This window comes from Capra hircus (assembly GCF_001704415.2).
Source record: "Capra hircus breed San Clemente chromosome X unlocalized genomic scaffold, ASM170441v1, whole genome shotgun sequence".
In the NCBI taxonomy this organism is placed as follows: domain Eukaryota; kingdom Metazoa; phylum Chordata; class Mammalia; order Artiodactyla; family Bovidae; genus Capra; species Capra hircus.
In genome coordinates this window covers 37,734,949-37,748,756 of record NW_017189517.1, presented here as the reverse complement: position 1 = coordinate 37,748,756, position 13,808 = coordinate 37,734,949, and the positions used below count along the sequence as shown (strand labels likewise).

At 44.5% G+C, this 13,808-nt stretch overlaps 1 protein-coding gene across 1 annotated transcript; it reads right to left on the bottom strand.

The window, feature by feature from the left end:
• Positions 1 to 9,997: 9,997 nt before the first annotated feature.
• LOC102186003 (histone H2B-like) lies at positions 9,998 to 10,642 on the bottom strand. Its single transcript, XM_005701491.2, has one exon. The coding sequence runs from the start codon at positions 10,622 to 10,624 to the stop codon at positions 10,124 to 10,126; it is 501 nt and encodes a 166-aa protein (XP_005701548.2). The 5' UTR covers positions 10,625 to 10,642; the 3' UTR covers positions 9,998 to 10,123.
• Between the last annotated feature and the right edge of the window lie 3,166 nt (positions 10,643 to 13,808).

Sequence of the window (13,808 nt, the reverse complement as noted above, 5' to 3'; positions counted from 1 at the left end):
ACTGTGAAGTGATGGGACCAGATGCCATGATCTTCATTTTCTGAATTTTGAGTTTTAAGCCAACTTTTTCACTCTCCTCTGTCACTTTCACCTAGAGGCTCTTTAGTTCCTCTTTGCTTTCTGCCATGAGGGTGGTATCATCTGCATATCTGAGGCTATTGATATTTCTCCCAGCAATCTTGATTACAGTTTGTGCCTCATCTACACCAGCATTTCTCATGATGTACTCTGCATATAAGTTAAATAAGCAGGGTGACAACATACAGCCTTGATGTACTCCTTTCACAATTTGGAACCAGTCTGTTGTTCCATGTCCAGTTCTAACTGTTGCTCCTTGACCTGCATATAGACCTCTCAAGAGACAGGTCATGTGGTCTGGTATTCCCATCTCTTTCAGAATTTTCCACAGTTTCTTGTGATCCACACACTCAAAGGCTTTAGCATAGTCGATAAAGTAGAAATAGATGTTTTTCTGGAACTGTCTTACTTTTTCGATGATCCAATAGATGTTGGCAATTTGATCTCTGGTTCCTCTGCCTTTTCTAAATCCAACTTGAACATCTGGAAGTTCAACGTCCATGTACTTTTGAAGCCTGTATTGGAGAATTTTGAGGATTACTTTGCTAGCATGTGAGATGAGTGCAATTGTGTGGTAGTTTGAGCATTCTTTGACATTCCCTTTCTTTGGGATTGGAATGAAAATTGACCTTTTCCAGTCCTGTGGCTACTGCTGAGTTTTCTAAATTTGCTGGCATGTTGAGTGCAGCACTTTCACAGCATCATCTTTAAGGATTTGAAATAGCGCAATTGAAATTCCATCACCTCCACTAGCTTTGTTCATAGTGATGCTTCCCATGGCCCACCTGACTTCACATTCCAGGATGTCTGGCTCTAGGTGAGTGATCATGCCATCGTGATTACCTAAGTCATGAAGATCCTTTTTGTATAGTTCTTCTGTGTATTCTTGCCACCTCTTCTTAATGTCTTGTGGTTCTGTTAGGTCTATACCATTTTTGTCCTTAATTGTGCCCATCTTTGCATGAAATGTTCCCCTGATATCTCTAATTTTCTTGAAGAGATCTCTAGTCTTTCCCATTCTATTGTTTTCCTCTATTTATTTGCACTGATCACTAAGGAAGGCTTTCTTAACTCTCTTTGCTATTCCTTGGAACTCTGCATTTGAATGGGTATATCTATCCTTTTCTCCTTTGCTTTTTACTTCTCTTCTTTTCACAGCTATTTGTAAGGCCTCCTCAAACAGCTATTTTGCTTTTTTGCATTTCTTTTTCTTGGGGATTGTCTTGACCCCTGTCTCCTGTATAATGTCATGAAGCCCTGTCCATAGTTCTTTAGGCACTTTGTCTAGCAGGTCTAATCCCTTGGATCTATTTGTCACTTCCACTGTATAATTGTAAGGGATTTGATTTAGGTCATACCTGAATGGTCTAATGGTTTTCTCTTCTTTCTTCCATATAAGTCTGAATTTGGCAATAAAGAGTTCATGATCTGAGCCACAGTCAGCTCTTGGTCTTGTTTTTGCAGACTTTATAGAGCTTCTTCATCTTTGGCTGCAAAGAATATAATCAATCTGATTTTGATGTTGACCATCTGGTGATTTACATGTGTAGAGTCTCCTCTTGTGTTGTTGGAACAGGGTGTTTGCTATGACCAGTGCAGTCTGTTTGCCAAACTCTATTAGCCTTTGCCCTGCTTCATGCTGCACTTCAAGGCCAAATTTGCCTGTTACTCCAGGTATCTCTTGACTTCCGACTATTGCATTCCAGTCCCCTATAATGAAAAGGACATCTTTTGGGGGGTGTTAGTTCTAGAAGGTCTTGTAGGTCTTCATAGAACCGTTAAATTTCATCTTCTTCAGCATTACTGGTCAGGGCATAGACTGGGATTACTCTGATATTGAATGATTGCCTTGGAAACAAAAAGAGATCATTCTGCATCCAAGTACTCCATTTCAGACTCTTTTGTTGACTATGATGGCTACTCCATTTCTTCTAAGGGATTCTTGTCCACAGTAGTAGATATAATGGTCATCTGAGTTAAATTCAACCATTCCAGTCCACTTTAGTTCACTGATTCCTAAAATGTTGATGTTCACACTTGCCATCTCCTGTTTGAGCACTTCCAATTTGCCTTGATTCATGGACCTAACATTCCAGGTTCCTATGAAATATTGCTCTTTACAGCATCGGACTTTCCTTCCATCACCAGTCACATCCACAACTGGGTGTTGTTTCTGCTTTGGCTCCATCTCTTCATTCTTTCTGGAGTTATTTCTCCACTGATCTCCAGTAGCATATTGGGCACCTACCCACCTGGGGAGTTCATCTTTCAATGTCCTATGTTTTTGCCTTTTCATACTGTTCATGGGGTTCTCAAGGCAAGAATACTGAAGTAGTTTTGCCATTCCCTTCTCCAGTGGACCACATTTTGTCTGAAACCCTCCGTCATGACCTGTCCATCTTGGGGTGGCCCTACATGGCATGGCTCATAGTTTCACTGAGTTGGACAAGGCTGTGGCCCACGTGATCAGGTCAGTTAGTTTTCTGTGACTGTGGTTTCACGCCTGTCTGCCCTCTGGTGGAGAAGGATAAGAGGCTTATGGAAACTTCCTGATGGGAAAGACTGACTGAGGGGGAAACTGGGTCTTGTTCTGATGGGTGGGGCCATGCTCAATACATTTTTAATCCAATTTTCTGTTGATAAGTGGAGCTGTGTTCCCTCCCTCTTGTTTTACCTGGGGCGAAACTGTGGTGGGGGCTTCCCTAATGGCCCAGATGGTAAAGCATCTGTCTGCAATGCAGGAGACCCAGGTATGATCCCTGGGCTGGGAAGATCCCCTGGAGAAGGAAATGGCAGCCCACTCCAGTATTCTTGCCTGGAAAATCCCATGGACCATGGAGCCTGGTAGGCTACTGTCCATGGGGGCGCAATGAGTCAGACACGACTGAGAGACTTCACTGTAAACTATGGTGGAGGTAATGAAGATAATGGCAACTTCCTTCAAAAGGCCTCATGCATGTACTGCTACACTCAGTGCCCCAACCCCTGCACAGGCCACCACCAACCTACGTCTCCACTGGAGACTCCTGGACACTCCCAGGCAAGTCTGGGTCAGTCTCTTGTGGGGTCACTACTCCTTTTTCCTGGGTCCTGGTGAGCACAAGTTTCTGTCTGTGTCCTTCAAGAGTCTATTTCCCAGTCCTGTGTAAGTCCTGGCCCCTCTATGGTGGGGTTAATGGTGACCTCCTCCAAGAGGGGCTTATGCCATACCCAAGTCTGCTGCACCCAGGGCCCCTGCCCCTGCGGCAGTCCATTCCTGACCCGTACCTACACAGGAGACACTCAAACCCAGTTCTGTCTCAGTCTATGTGGGGTCTCTGGGTCCTGGTGCACACAAGGTTTGTTTGAGCCTTCTGAGTGTCTCTGGCAGAGATGGGGGTTGTGATTTCTAAAGGCGCAGTTTCACCCCTCCCTACCATCCTTGCTGGGGCTTCTCTGACCTTGGACATGGGGTGTCTCCTCAGGGCCACTCCAGTGCCACACAGTATGTGGCCCGCTTCTGTATTTCTTGCCTGGAGAACCACTGCTCCCTGACAGAGAAGCCTGGCTAGGCCACAGTCTCCAAGGGTCGCAAAAAGTAGGACACTACCAAAGCAACCCACACATGCAGAGGCAGCAAGATGTTTTTTTGCCTGTGGCAGCTCTGCCCCAGTGAGAGTTGAGGGTGAAGGTGGCACAGGCTTGCTTGCAGGGACTCCTGGGCAGCACCACAGTGTGCAGGGACATCGAGACTGCCTCCAGCTGCAGGAAGTTATGGCCCTATCAGAGGTCTTTCTTTTCAAGCCTATTGTAGCTGGCAGAACAGAAGGCCTCTTTGGACCAGTCTTTCTCCTGATAGCTCCACCCGTTCAGGCACTTAGAGCGGCTTCCTTGCCTGGAGGCCAACTTCTCTGCATAGATTGGCACATCAGGCACTTAAAGGGGCACCCTGGGTGGGGTCCTACTCTGTAGTTCAGTGCGTCAGGTGCTTGCTGGGCCAGCCTCTCTGTTGTTCAGCTGCCAATGCTGGCACTGTGGGGAGAGAGGCTATGGTGATGGCTCCATCCCCAAACGTGACTCAGCAGTATCGCCTAGCTTCCATGGCTGCCTGGCTTTCCTCCACAGGCATTTCCCACCACAGTCTCCTCCCTCACATCCCCTTGATAAGTCTCTCCACAGTTGCAGCAGCCCTCACTTTGGGATTGCTCCACAATCCCTAAACTCCAGCTACCAGCCGCTGCACCTTCCAGGGGATCTGCATCCCCGTCTTGGGTATGTATGGTTGCGAGGACTGTCTGATTCTCATTCCATTTTGGCTGCCACAGATCAGCTGTTTCACTCTCAGCCTTAAACGCTTCTCCGCTGACTCAGACAATTGCCCTGATGTGGGGATCGGACCCCTGCTTCAGTTCCCCCACCTGCCGAGGGCAGGTCCAGTCCTACTCACACTCCTGTTTTCCCCCCAGGTTCCTTCATCCTACCAAGGTTTGGATGGGTCTATATATTATTTTCCGCTGGTCAATGACTGCTGTCCACTGTCAGCTGGTGTTCTGCATGCACTTCTGTGTCCGAAGGTGTATTCCTGATGTATCCGTGGAGAGAGATGTACTCCACGTCCACCTGTTCCTCTGCCATCTTGTTCTCCTGTATGAATGTTTAAAACAATTTCAAAAACCAGGAAATTAGAAAATTGAAATGTGTGTGAAATTTTTGTTTTGCCGGTTCTGTACTATATGTCAGTCCTCATTTATATATTTAAATGTTTGATTAACTAGGATATGTGGAAAATATGTAAATGAACTGGGATATGTGGGGGAAATATACTAGAGGTAGTGGATGAGTATATCAGTTTCTTCACTCTGTCTATTGCATATCACACATAAACTGCTTCTGAAGAACTCCATAGTACACTTTGGGAGAATGAGAATAAACTGGGAAATGAAATTGCTAGGAAAATAATTCAGAACTTACCGAACTCTGTCATGACTGACCTAGAGAAAATTCTACAGCTGGGGTCAAGAGGTTGGAATTTTGTAGATCCTCCTAGCTTTTCTCTCATTGTTCTGCTGAGAATCAAATCCTTCACAGATTTTTACATCCAATAACAGTGGTACTGATAAATTCTTTTCAACTTTAAATTTTTTTATGGATATATTCATGAGTTGCAATATTATATTTGTTCAGGTTTACAACATAGTGCTTCAGTTGCTTTATATATTATACTTTGTTTACATTATTATTAGATAATTGGTATATTTCTCTGTGCTGTACAGCATATCCTTGTTGCTTAAAGTTCAAAATGAAGAGTTTAAAATATCATGAAATATTAAGTTCTAATGAAAACCATTCTAAATTAGAAAAGACTGAAATCGCAGAATGCCTTCTCTCTCTCCAAGGATGTAGTAACCTTGAAATCAATCTTTTAAAAAAGAAATAGGAGAATAGAATTATGGACAGAGGGAAAGGGGAGGAGAGGGTGAGATGCAAAGAAAGAGTAACATGGAAATTTACATTACCATATGCAACATGGACATCACCAGATGGTCAACACCGAAATCAGATTGATTATATTCTTTGCAGCCAAAGATGGAGAAGCTCTATACAGTCAACAAAAACAGGACCAGGAGCTGACTGTGGCTCACATCATGAACTCCTTACTGCCAAATTCAGACTCAAATTGAAGAAAGTCAGGAAAACAGCTAGACCAAGCAGGTATGACCTAAATCAAATCCCTTATGATTATACAGTGGAAGTGAGAAATAGATTTAAGGGTCTAGATTTGATAGATAGAGTGCCTGATGAACTATGGAATGAGGTTCGTGACATTGTACAGGAGACAGGGATCAAGACCATCCCCATGGGAAAGAAATGCAAAAAAAGCAAAATGGCTGTCTGAGGAGGCCTTACAAATAGCTGTGAAAACAAGAGAGGCAAGAAGCAAAGGAGAAAAGGAAAGATAAAAGCATCTGAATGCAGAGTTCCAAAGAATAGCAAGAAGAGATAAGAAAGCCTTTCAGCAATCAATGCAAAGAAATAGAGGAAAAGAACAGAATGGAAAAGACTAGAGATCTCTTCAAGAAAAATAGAGATACCAAGGGAACATTTCATGCAAAGATGCCTCGATAAAGGACAGAAATGGTCTGGAAATAACAGAAGCAGAAGATATTAAGAAGAGGTGGCAAGAATACACAGAAGAACTGTAAAAAAAAGATCTTCATGACCCAGATAATCATGATGATGTGATCACTAATCTAGAGCCAGACATCTTGGAATGTGAAGTCAATTGGGCATTAGAAAGCATCACTACGAACAAAGCTAGTGGAGGTGATGGAATTCCAGTTGAGCTATTTCAAATCCTGAAAGATGATGCTGTGAAAGTGCTGTACTCAACATGCCAGCAAATTTGGAAAACTCAGCAGTGGCCACAGGACTGGAAAAGGTCAGTTTTCATTCCAATTCCAAAGAAAGGCAATGCAAAAGAATGCTCAAACTACCGCCCAATTGCACTCATCTCACACGCCAGTAAAGTAACGCTCAAAATTCTCCAAGCCAGGCTTCAGCAATACATGAACTGTGAACTCCCTGATGTACAAGCTCCTTTTAGAAAAGGCAGAGGAACCAGAGATCAAATTGCCAACATCCGCTGGATCATGGAAAAAGCAAGAGAGTTTCAGAAAAACATCTATTTCTGCTTTATTGACTATGCCAAAGCCTTTGACTGTGTGGATCACAATCAACTGTGGAACATTCTGAAAGAGATGGGAATACCAGACCACCTGACCTACCTCTTGAGAGATCTGTATGTAGGTCAGGAAGCAATAGTTAGAACTGGACATGGAACAACAGACTGGTTCCAAATAGGAAAAGGAGTACGCCAAGGCTGTATATTGTCACCCTGCTTGTTTAACTTCTATGCAGAGTACATCATGAGAAACGCTGGACTGGAAGAAACACAAGCTGGACTCAAGATTGCTGGCAGAAATATCAATAACCTCAGATATGCAGATGACACCACCCTTATGGCAGAAAGTGAAGAGGAGCTAAAAAGGCTCTTGATGAAAATGAAAGAGGAGAGTGAAAAAGGTGGCTTAAAGCTCAACATTCAGAAAACGAAGATCATGGCATCCGGTCCCATCACTTCATGGGAAATAGATGGGGAAACAGTATAAACAGTGTCAGACTTTATTTTGGGGGGCTCCAAAATCACTGCAGATGGTGATTGCAGCCATGAAATTAAAAGATGCTTACTCCTTGGAAGAAAAGTTATGAGCAATGTAGGTAGCATATTCAAAAGTAGAGACATTACTTTGCCAACTAAAGTCCGTCTCGTCAAGGCTATGGTGTTCCCTGTGGTCATGTATGGATGTGAGAGTTGGACTGTGAAGAAGGCTGAGCACCGAAGAATTGATGCTTTTGAACTGTGGTGTTGGAGAAGACTCTTGAGAGTCCCTTGGACTGCAAGGAGATCCAATCAGTGCATTCTGAAGATCAACCCTGGAATTTCTTTGGAAGGAATGATGCTAAAGCTGAAACTCCAGTACTTTGGCCACCTCATGCGAAGAGTTGCCTCATTGGAAAAGGTTGTGATGCTGGGAGGGATTGGGGGCAGGAGGAGAAAGGAACGACCGAGGATGAGGTGGCTGGATGGCATCACTGACTCGATGGACGTGAGTCTGAGTGAACTCCGGTAGATGGTGATGGACAGGTAGGCTTGGCCTGCTGCGATCATGGGGTCGCAAAGAGTCGGACACGACTGAGTGACTGAACTGAACTGAACTGAACGGGAATTTGCTGTTATGGCTCAGGAAACTCAAACAGGGGATCTGCATCAACCTAGAGGGGTGGGATGGGGAGGGAGTTCCAAAAGGTAGGGGATATATGTATGCCCTAGGCTGATTCATGTTGAGGTTTGACAGAAAACAGCAAAATTCTGTAAAGCAATAATCCTTCAATAAAAAAATAATTAATTAAAAAATAAAACATATCTCAAAACAAACAAAAATAAAAGGAATAGGAAAATCACCAACTACTTTGAAATTCAGCAATATACTTTTAGAAATAAAAATGTCAATGCACCAAGAAGAAAACACAATGCACATTAAATTCAGTAAATACTATCATAAGCAATAGCAGTCAAATACTTGAGGTGGAAGAAGAAGTCATCTCATTTCTCTTAACTGCTGAACATCCTCCTCCTTATTTTGATGCAAGGAGCTAGAGGCATGTCCCACAAAAGAAATGGGTGCATGCATGCGCGCTAAGTCTCCTCAGTTGTGTCCCGCTCTTCGTGGCCCCATGAACTGTGGCCCACCAGCCTCCTCTGTCCCTGGGAATTATCCAGGGAAGAATACTGGAGTGGGTTTCCATGCCCTCCTCCAGGGAACCTTCTCCATCTAGGGACAGAACCTGGGTCTCCTGTGTCTCCTGCATTGCAGGGAGGTTCTTTACTACCGGCACCACCTGGGAAGACCCAAGAAATGGATGCGTGCATGCTAAGCCGCTTCAGTCGTGTCTGACTCTTTGAGACCCTATGGATTGTAACCCGCTAGGCTCCTCTGTCCATGGGACCTTCCAGCAAGAATACTGGAGTGGGTTGCCATGCCTTTCTCCAGGGCATCTTCCCACTCCAGGGATTGAATCCATGGCTCTTCCATTCCCACATAAGAAGGCAGGTTCTTTACCACCAGCACCACCTGGGAAGCCCCAAGAAATGGATGCCTGTACTTAAATCGGCATGGTTAAAAGCAGGTGCTTGAATGGAAAAACATCAGGGAAACTATCACCCCATGTTCCCACTCCATCTCTAGGATGAGTGTCACAGGAAGGTTGCTATTTGTTCGTCTCTCCTCACTCCACCATACGTTTGGCCAATTGCTTTGGCTCATGGGCTACCAGTCCCTCATTGGCTGCTACTGTGGAGACTGGCTACATTCTCTGTCACTGGACTATCCCATCATCCCTGCAAGTGTGCAATTCAGTCAGGATTTTTGTTTTCTTTCTTTCTTTTTTTTAAAGCAAAATGTTCTAGGTTGCAAACAAAAAATAGGATCAGAGAAATCTGGATAAGGTAATTTCAAAAGATACGGCACTTGATTCCAGAAATTTAGAATTTTCTTATTTTACACTGTGTTTGAGTCCTATTTTACACATGGAAGTGAATTGGGATTGAAGGAATAGAATGGGTAAATGTGATTTTTATATCTTCTACTGCTGGTGCAGTGGTTTAGAATCTGACTGCCAGTACAGGAGATGAAAGAGACACAGCTTCTATCCCTTGGTCAGAAAGATCCCCTGGAGTAGGAAATGACAACCCAGTTCAGTATTCTTGCTTGGAAACTTTCAAGGAGATAGGAGCCTGGCGGGCTCCTGTCCATGGGGTCAGAGTCGGACATGACTGAGTGACTGAGCGCGCACACACACACACACACACACACACACACACACGCATACACACACACAATCGTGCTCTTTGTGAGCCTGCGTGCTACCTTGCTTCAGTGGTGCTTGACTCTTTGCAGACCCTATGAACTGTAGCCCACCAGGCTCCTCTCTCCATGGGATTCTCCAGGAAAGAATACTGGAGAGGGTTGCCATGCCCTCCTCCCGGGGATCTTTATGACCCAGGGATGGACCCTGCCTCTCCTGCGACTCCTGCATTGCAGGCGGATTCGTTACTGCTGAGCCACCCGGGAAGACCACACTGGTTTTTATCGGTTGCTATACTCATATAAAAATCTCTGGATGATACCTAAATATAGATGGGAGAATGAAAATGGAAAAGGCCAATGAAACTTTTAGGGAAAGAATTTTGACCATAAAGATCCCTGAAATCACTGAGAAACCACGAATAGAAATAACCATTTAGGAAAGGGACGAGTTGCAACATGTTAAGAAAAAAGGACACGATCTTCCGTCGAACAAATGACACAACCGACACATATTGAAGCAAAGTTAAAGAGGTTTTTAATGTTTTCTTTGGGGTAGAAATGTTTTAAAGATTAAATGTAGGGCCTAAGGGGTGAACCCTTAAGTCTGGTTTGCGATGGTCAGACAGTCCTGAGGCAGTTCATCTGCAGAGGTGGTATCTGATGACCGACTTGGTGGCCTCGGACGTGGCATACTTGCCGAGCTCCCCAGGCAACAGAAGACGCACAGATGTCTGGATGTCTTCGGTCATGATGGTGCAGCGCTTGTTGCTGTGGGCCAGGCGCCCGGCCTCTTCGGCAATCCGCTCGAACATATCTTTCACAAACGAATCCAGGACGTTCACGGACTCACGGGAAAGACTCAGGCCTGTATGTACTTGCTTCAGCACCCTAGGGAAATAGGTAGCAAAGCTTGAGAAATTGCCCTGACGGCAGCGGCGGCGACGGCAACGGCGGCCCTTAGCTGTCTTCTGCTTCGCCTTTCTTGGTTCCGCATCATAGGGCTCTGGTTTGGAGGTCTCTGCTTTCGCCATCTCCGTTTCAGAGGGCTCAGTTTCGGAGGTGCTGGTGTCTATGGTGATCACGTCTTCCTCATGGCTGTCAGAGGACGGTTTCCACACGGCAGTGCCACCATTCTCCATAGCGCAGCCCAGAAGAACAGTGAGGCCGTTGAAGGCCGTTGGTCGAGTTTATAGGCCCGGCTTTCCCTGACGTCACAGACACTGTCCATCTCTGATTGGATGCAAGGCAGGGAAGCCTGTTACTATGGCAGCTCATGTCCCGTGACACCGGACGTCCCACCTCCCAACTCCTGCCCTGCCCCTCCCCCATGTTTAACCCCCAGTCAGCCCATCTCCCCTGGTGGCTCTGATGGTAAAGTGTCTGTCTACAATGCGGGATACCTGGGTTGGATGCCTGGGTCGGGAAGATCTCATGGAGAAGGAAATGGCAACCCACTCCAATACCATTGCCTAGAAAATCATATGGATGGCGGAGCCTGGTGTCCATGGGGTCGCAAAGAGTCGGACATGACTGAGCGACTTCACGTTCACTTTCAGCCAAACTCAGTGAAATTCACCTAAGTTGGAAAATGAAACAATCAGTTAAAGCTTCCTGAAAGAGTATAACAGTCCTCCATAGCTCCAGCTCTTTCAGGCATCAGAGTGACTCAGGTCACTTGGTGGACATTTTACTCCAACACAGAATCTTCTCTTGGCTGACCTACAGTGGCATGAGCAGAAAGTCCTGGCTTCCCCAGCAGAGTGCTCCTGAAAATCATAGGAATGAAATGAACAGCTATTACCTCCAGAATTTATCAAAACCAGTGATCAGTATGAAGAGAATGACAGAATCCCATTCTCCAAATACAGAACACAAACAGAAATAGGAATACTTACACATATACACTAAAAATATGTAACATTTTGCAAATTATAAATTCTTGTCTTAAACCTCATTTAGGTCCCCCAAATACCACACATACTGGAATTGATTAATGATTTATAGTGGTTATTTCTCAAAAAATGATCACTCTTATTGCTGAGAAGCCACTAGGGTGAGTTAAAACGCATAAAAAGAGAGAGAAATAAAACACCTAGAAATAAACGTACCGAAAAAGAAAGTGAAGAAGAACTAAAAAGCCTCTTGATGAAAGTGAAAGAGGAGAGTGAAAAAGTTGGCTTAAAGCTCAACATTCAGAAAACGAAGATCATGGCATCCGATCCCATCACTTCATGGGAAACAGATGGGGAAACAGTGGAAACAGTGTCAGACTTTATTTTGGGGGGGGCCCAAAATCACTGCAGATGGTGACTGCAGCCATGAAATTAAAAGATGCTTACTCCTTGGAAGGAAAGTTATGACCAACCTAGATAGCATATTCCAAAGCAGAGACATTACTTTGCCAACTAAGGTCCGTCTAGTTAAGGCTATGGTTTTTCCAGTAGTCATGTATGGATATTAGAAGTGGACTGTGAAGAAGGCTTAGCGCTGAAGAATTCATGCATTTGAACTGTGGTGTTGGAGAAGACTCTTGAGAGTCCCTTGGACTGCAAGGAGAAGGAGATCAGCCCGGGATTTCTATGGAAGGAATGATGCTAAAGCTGAAACTCCAGTACTTTGGCCCCCTCATGAGAAGAGTTGACTCATTGGAAGAGACTCTGATGTTGGGAGGGTTGGAGGAAGGAGGAGAAGGGGATGACAGAGGATGAGATGGCTGGATGGCATCACTGACTTGATGGACGTGAGTCTGATTGAACTCCGGGATTTGGTAATGGACAGGGAGCCCTGGCATGCTACGATTCATTGGGTTGCAAAGAGTCGGACACGACTGAACGACTGAACTGAGAGCTCCTGTCCAAAATGCTAGTGATTAGGTCAATTAAACACATTCATTTATTGTCTCATACTTGTGGAGGCTCTAAGTCGAAATCAAAGTTTCATCTGAGTTGGATCTTTTGCAAGGTGTGAATGCATAAGGGGCCTTCATTCCTGGCCACTTTCCTTGGCTTGTAAATAGCTGAAATCTCCCTATACCTCCCCACATTTTCTTCCCTATATGTATGTATCTATGTCTGATTTTCCCTTTTCCAGTTCAGTTCAGTTCATTTCAGTTGCTCAGTCATGTCTGACTCTTTGTGACCCCATGAAACGCAGCACGCCAGGCCTCCCTGTCCATCATCAACTCCTGGAGTCCATCCAAACACATGTCCATTGTGTCGGTGATGCCATCCAACCATCTCATCCTCTGTCGTCCTTTTCTCCTCCCGCCCTTAATCTTTCCCAACACCAGGGTCTTTTCCAATGAGTCAGCTCTCCACATCAGGTGGCCAAAGTATTGGAGTTTCAGCTTCAACATCAGTCCCTCCAATGAACACCCAGGACTGACCTCCTTTAGGATGTACTGGTTGGATCTCCTTGCAGTCCAAGGACTCTCAAGGGTCTTCTCCAACACCACAGTTCAAAAGCATCAATTCTTCGGTGCTCAGCTTTCTTTATACTCCAACTCTCACATCCATGCATGACCACTGGAAAAACCATAGCTTTGACTAGACGGACCTTAGTTGGCAAAGTAATGTCTCTGCTTTGGAATATGCTATCTAGGTTGGTCATAACTTTCCTTCCAAGGAGCAAGCGTCTTTTAATTTCATGGCTGCCGTCACCATCTGCAGTGATTTTGGAGCCCAGAAAAGTAAATTCAGCCACTGTTTCCACTGTTTCCCCATCTATTTCCCATGAAGTGATGGGATCAGATGCCATGATCTTCGTTTTCTGAATGTTGAGCTTTAAGCCAACTTTTCTCTCTCCTCTTTCACTTTCATCAAGAGACTTTCCCTTTTTATATGGATATAGCTCATTTGGATTAAGACCTATTCTAATGAACACATTTTAACTTGTTTACTTGGTAAATACTCTATCTCCAAATATGATCACATATGAGTATGAGTGTTTATGGCACAGATACATTAAGTTTAGAGGCACAAAATCAACCCAAAGGAGATATACATTTTGAACTAATTGTGGGCATATCGCCTTCTTCTTCCATCTTATTAAAAGAACACTGGTGACCACTTATGAGAAACAAGGTGGCCCCACCACAGTCAGTTTCACAATTCTGTGAATGTTCAGTAATGTCATTTTAGTATTTTACCTCTTCTTCCCTCTGTGAGGGAGAAGATCATCTGTCATTCGCAATTGGTACAAAGTATTCTTTACACCTACATTTGTAATTATTTCCTATTGTGTAGGATATAAGAGCCTGTAAAGTACACCACTCTCAGCCAAACACTGAGACAAAATCCTGATAATTCACAAAATCAAACTTTT

Coding starts and splice junctions, on each gene's coding strand:
- LOC102186003 (XM_005701491.2), bottom strand. CDS start 10,624: ATGGAGAATGGTGGCACTGCCGTGTGGAAACCGTCCTCTGACAGCCAT.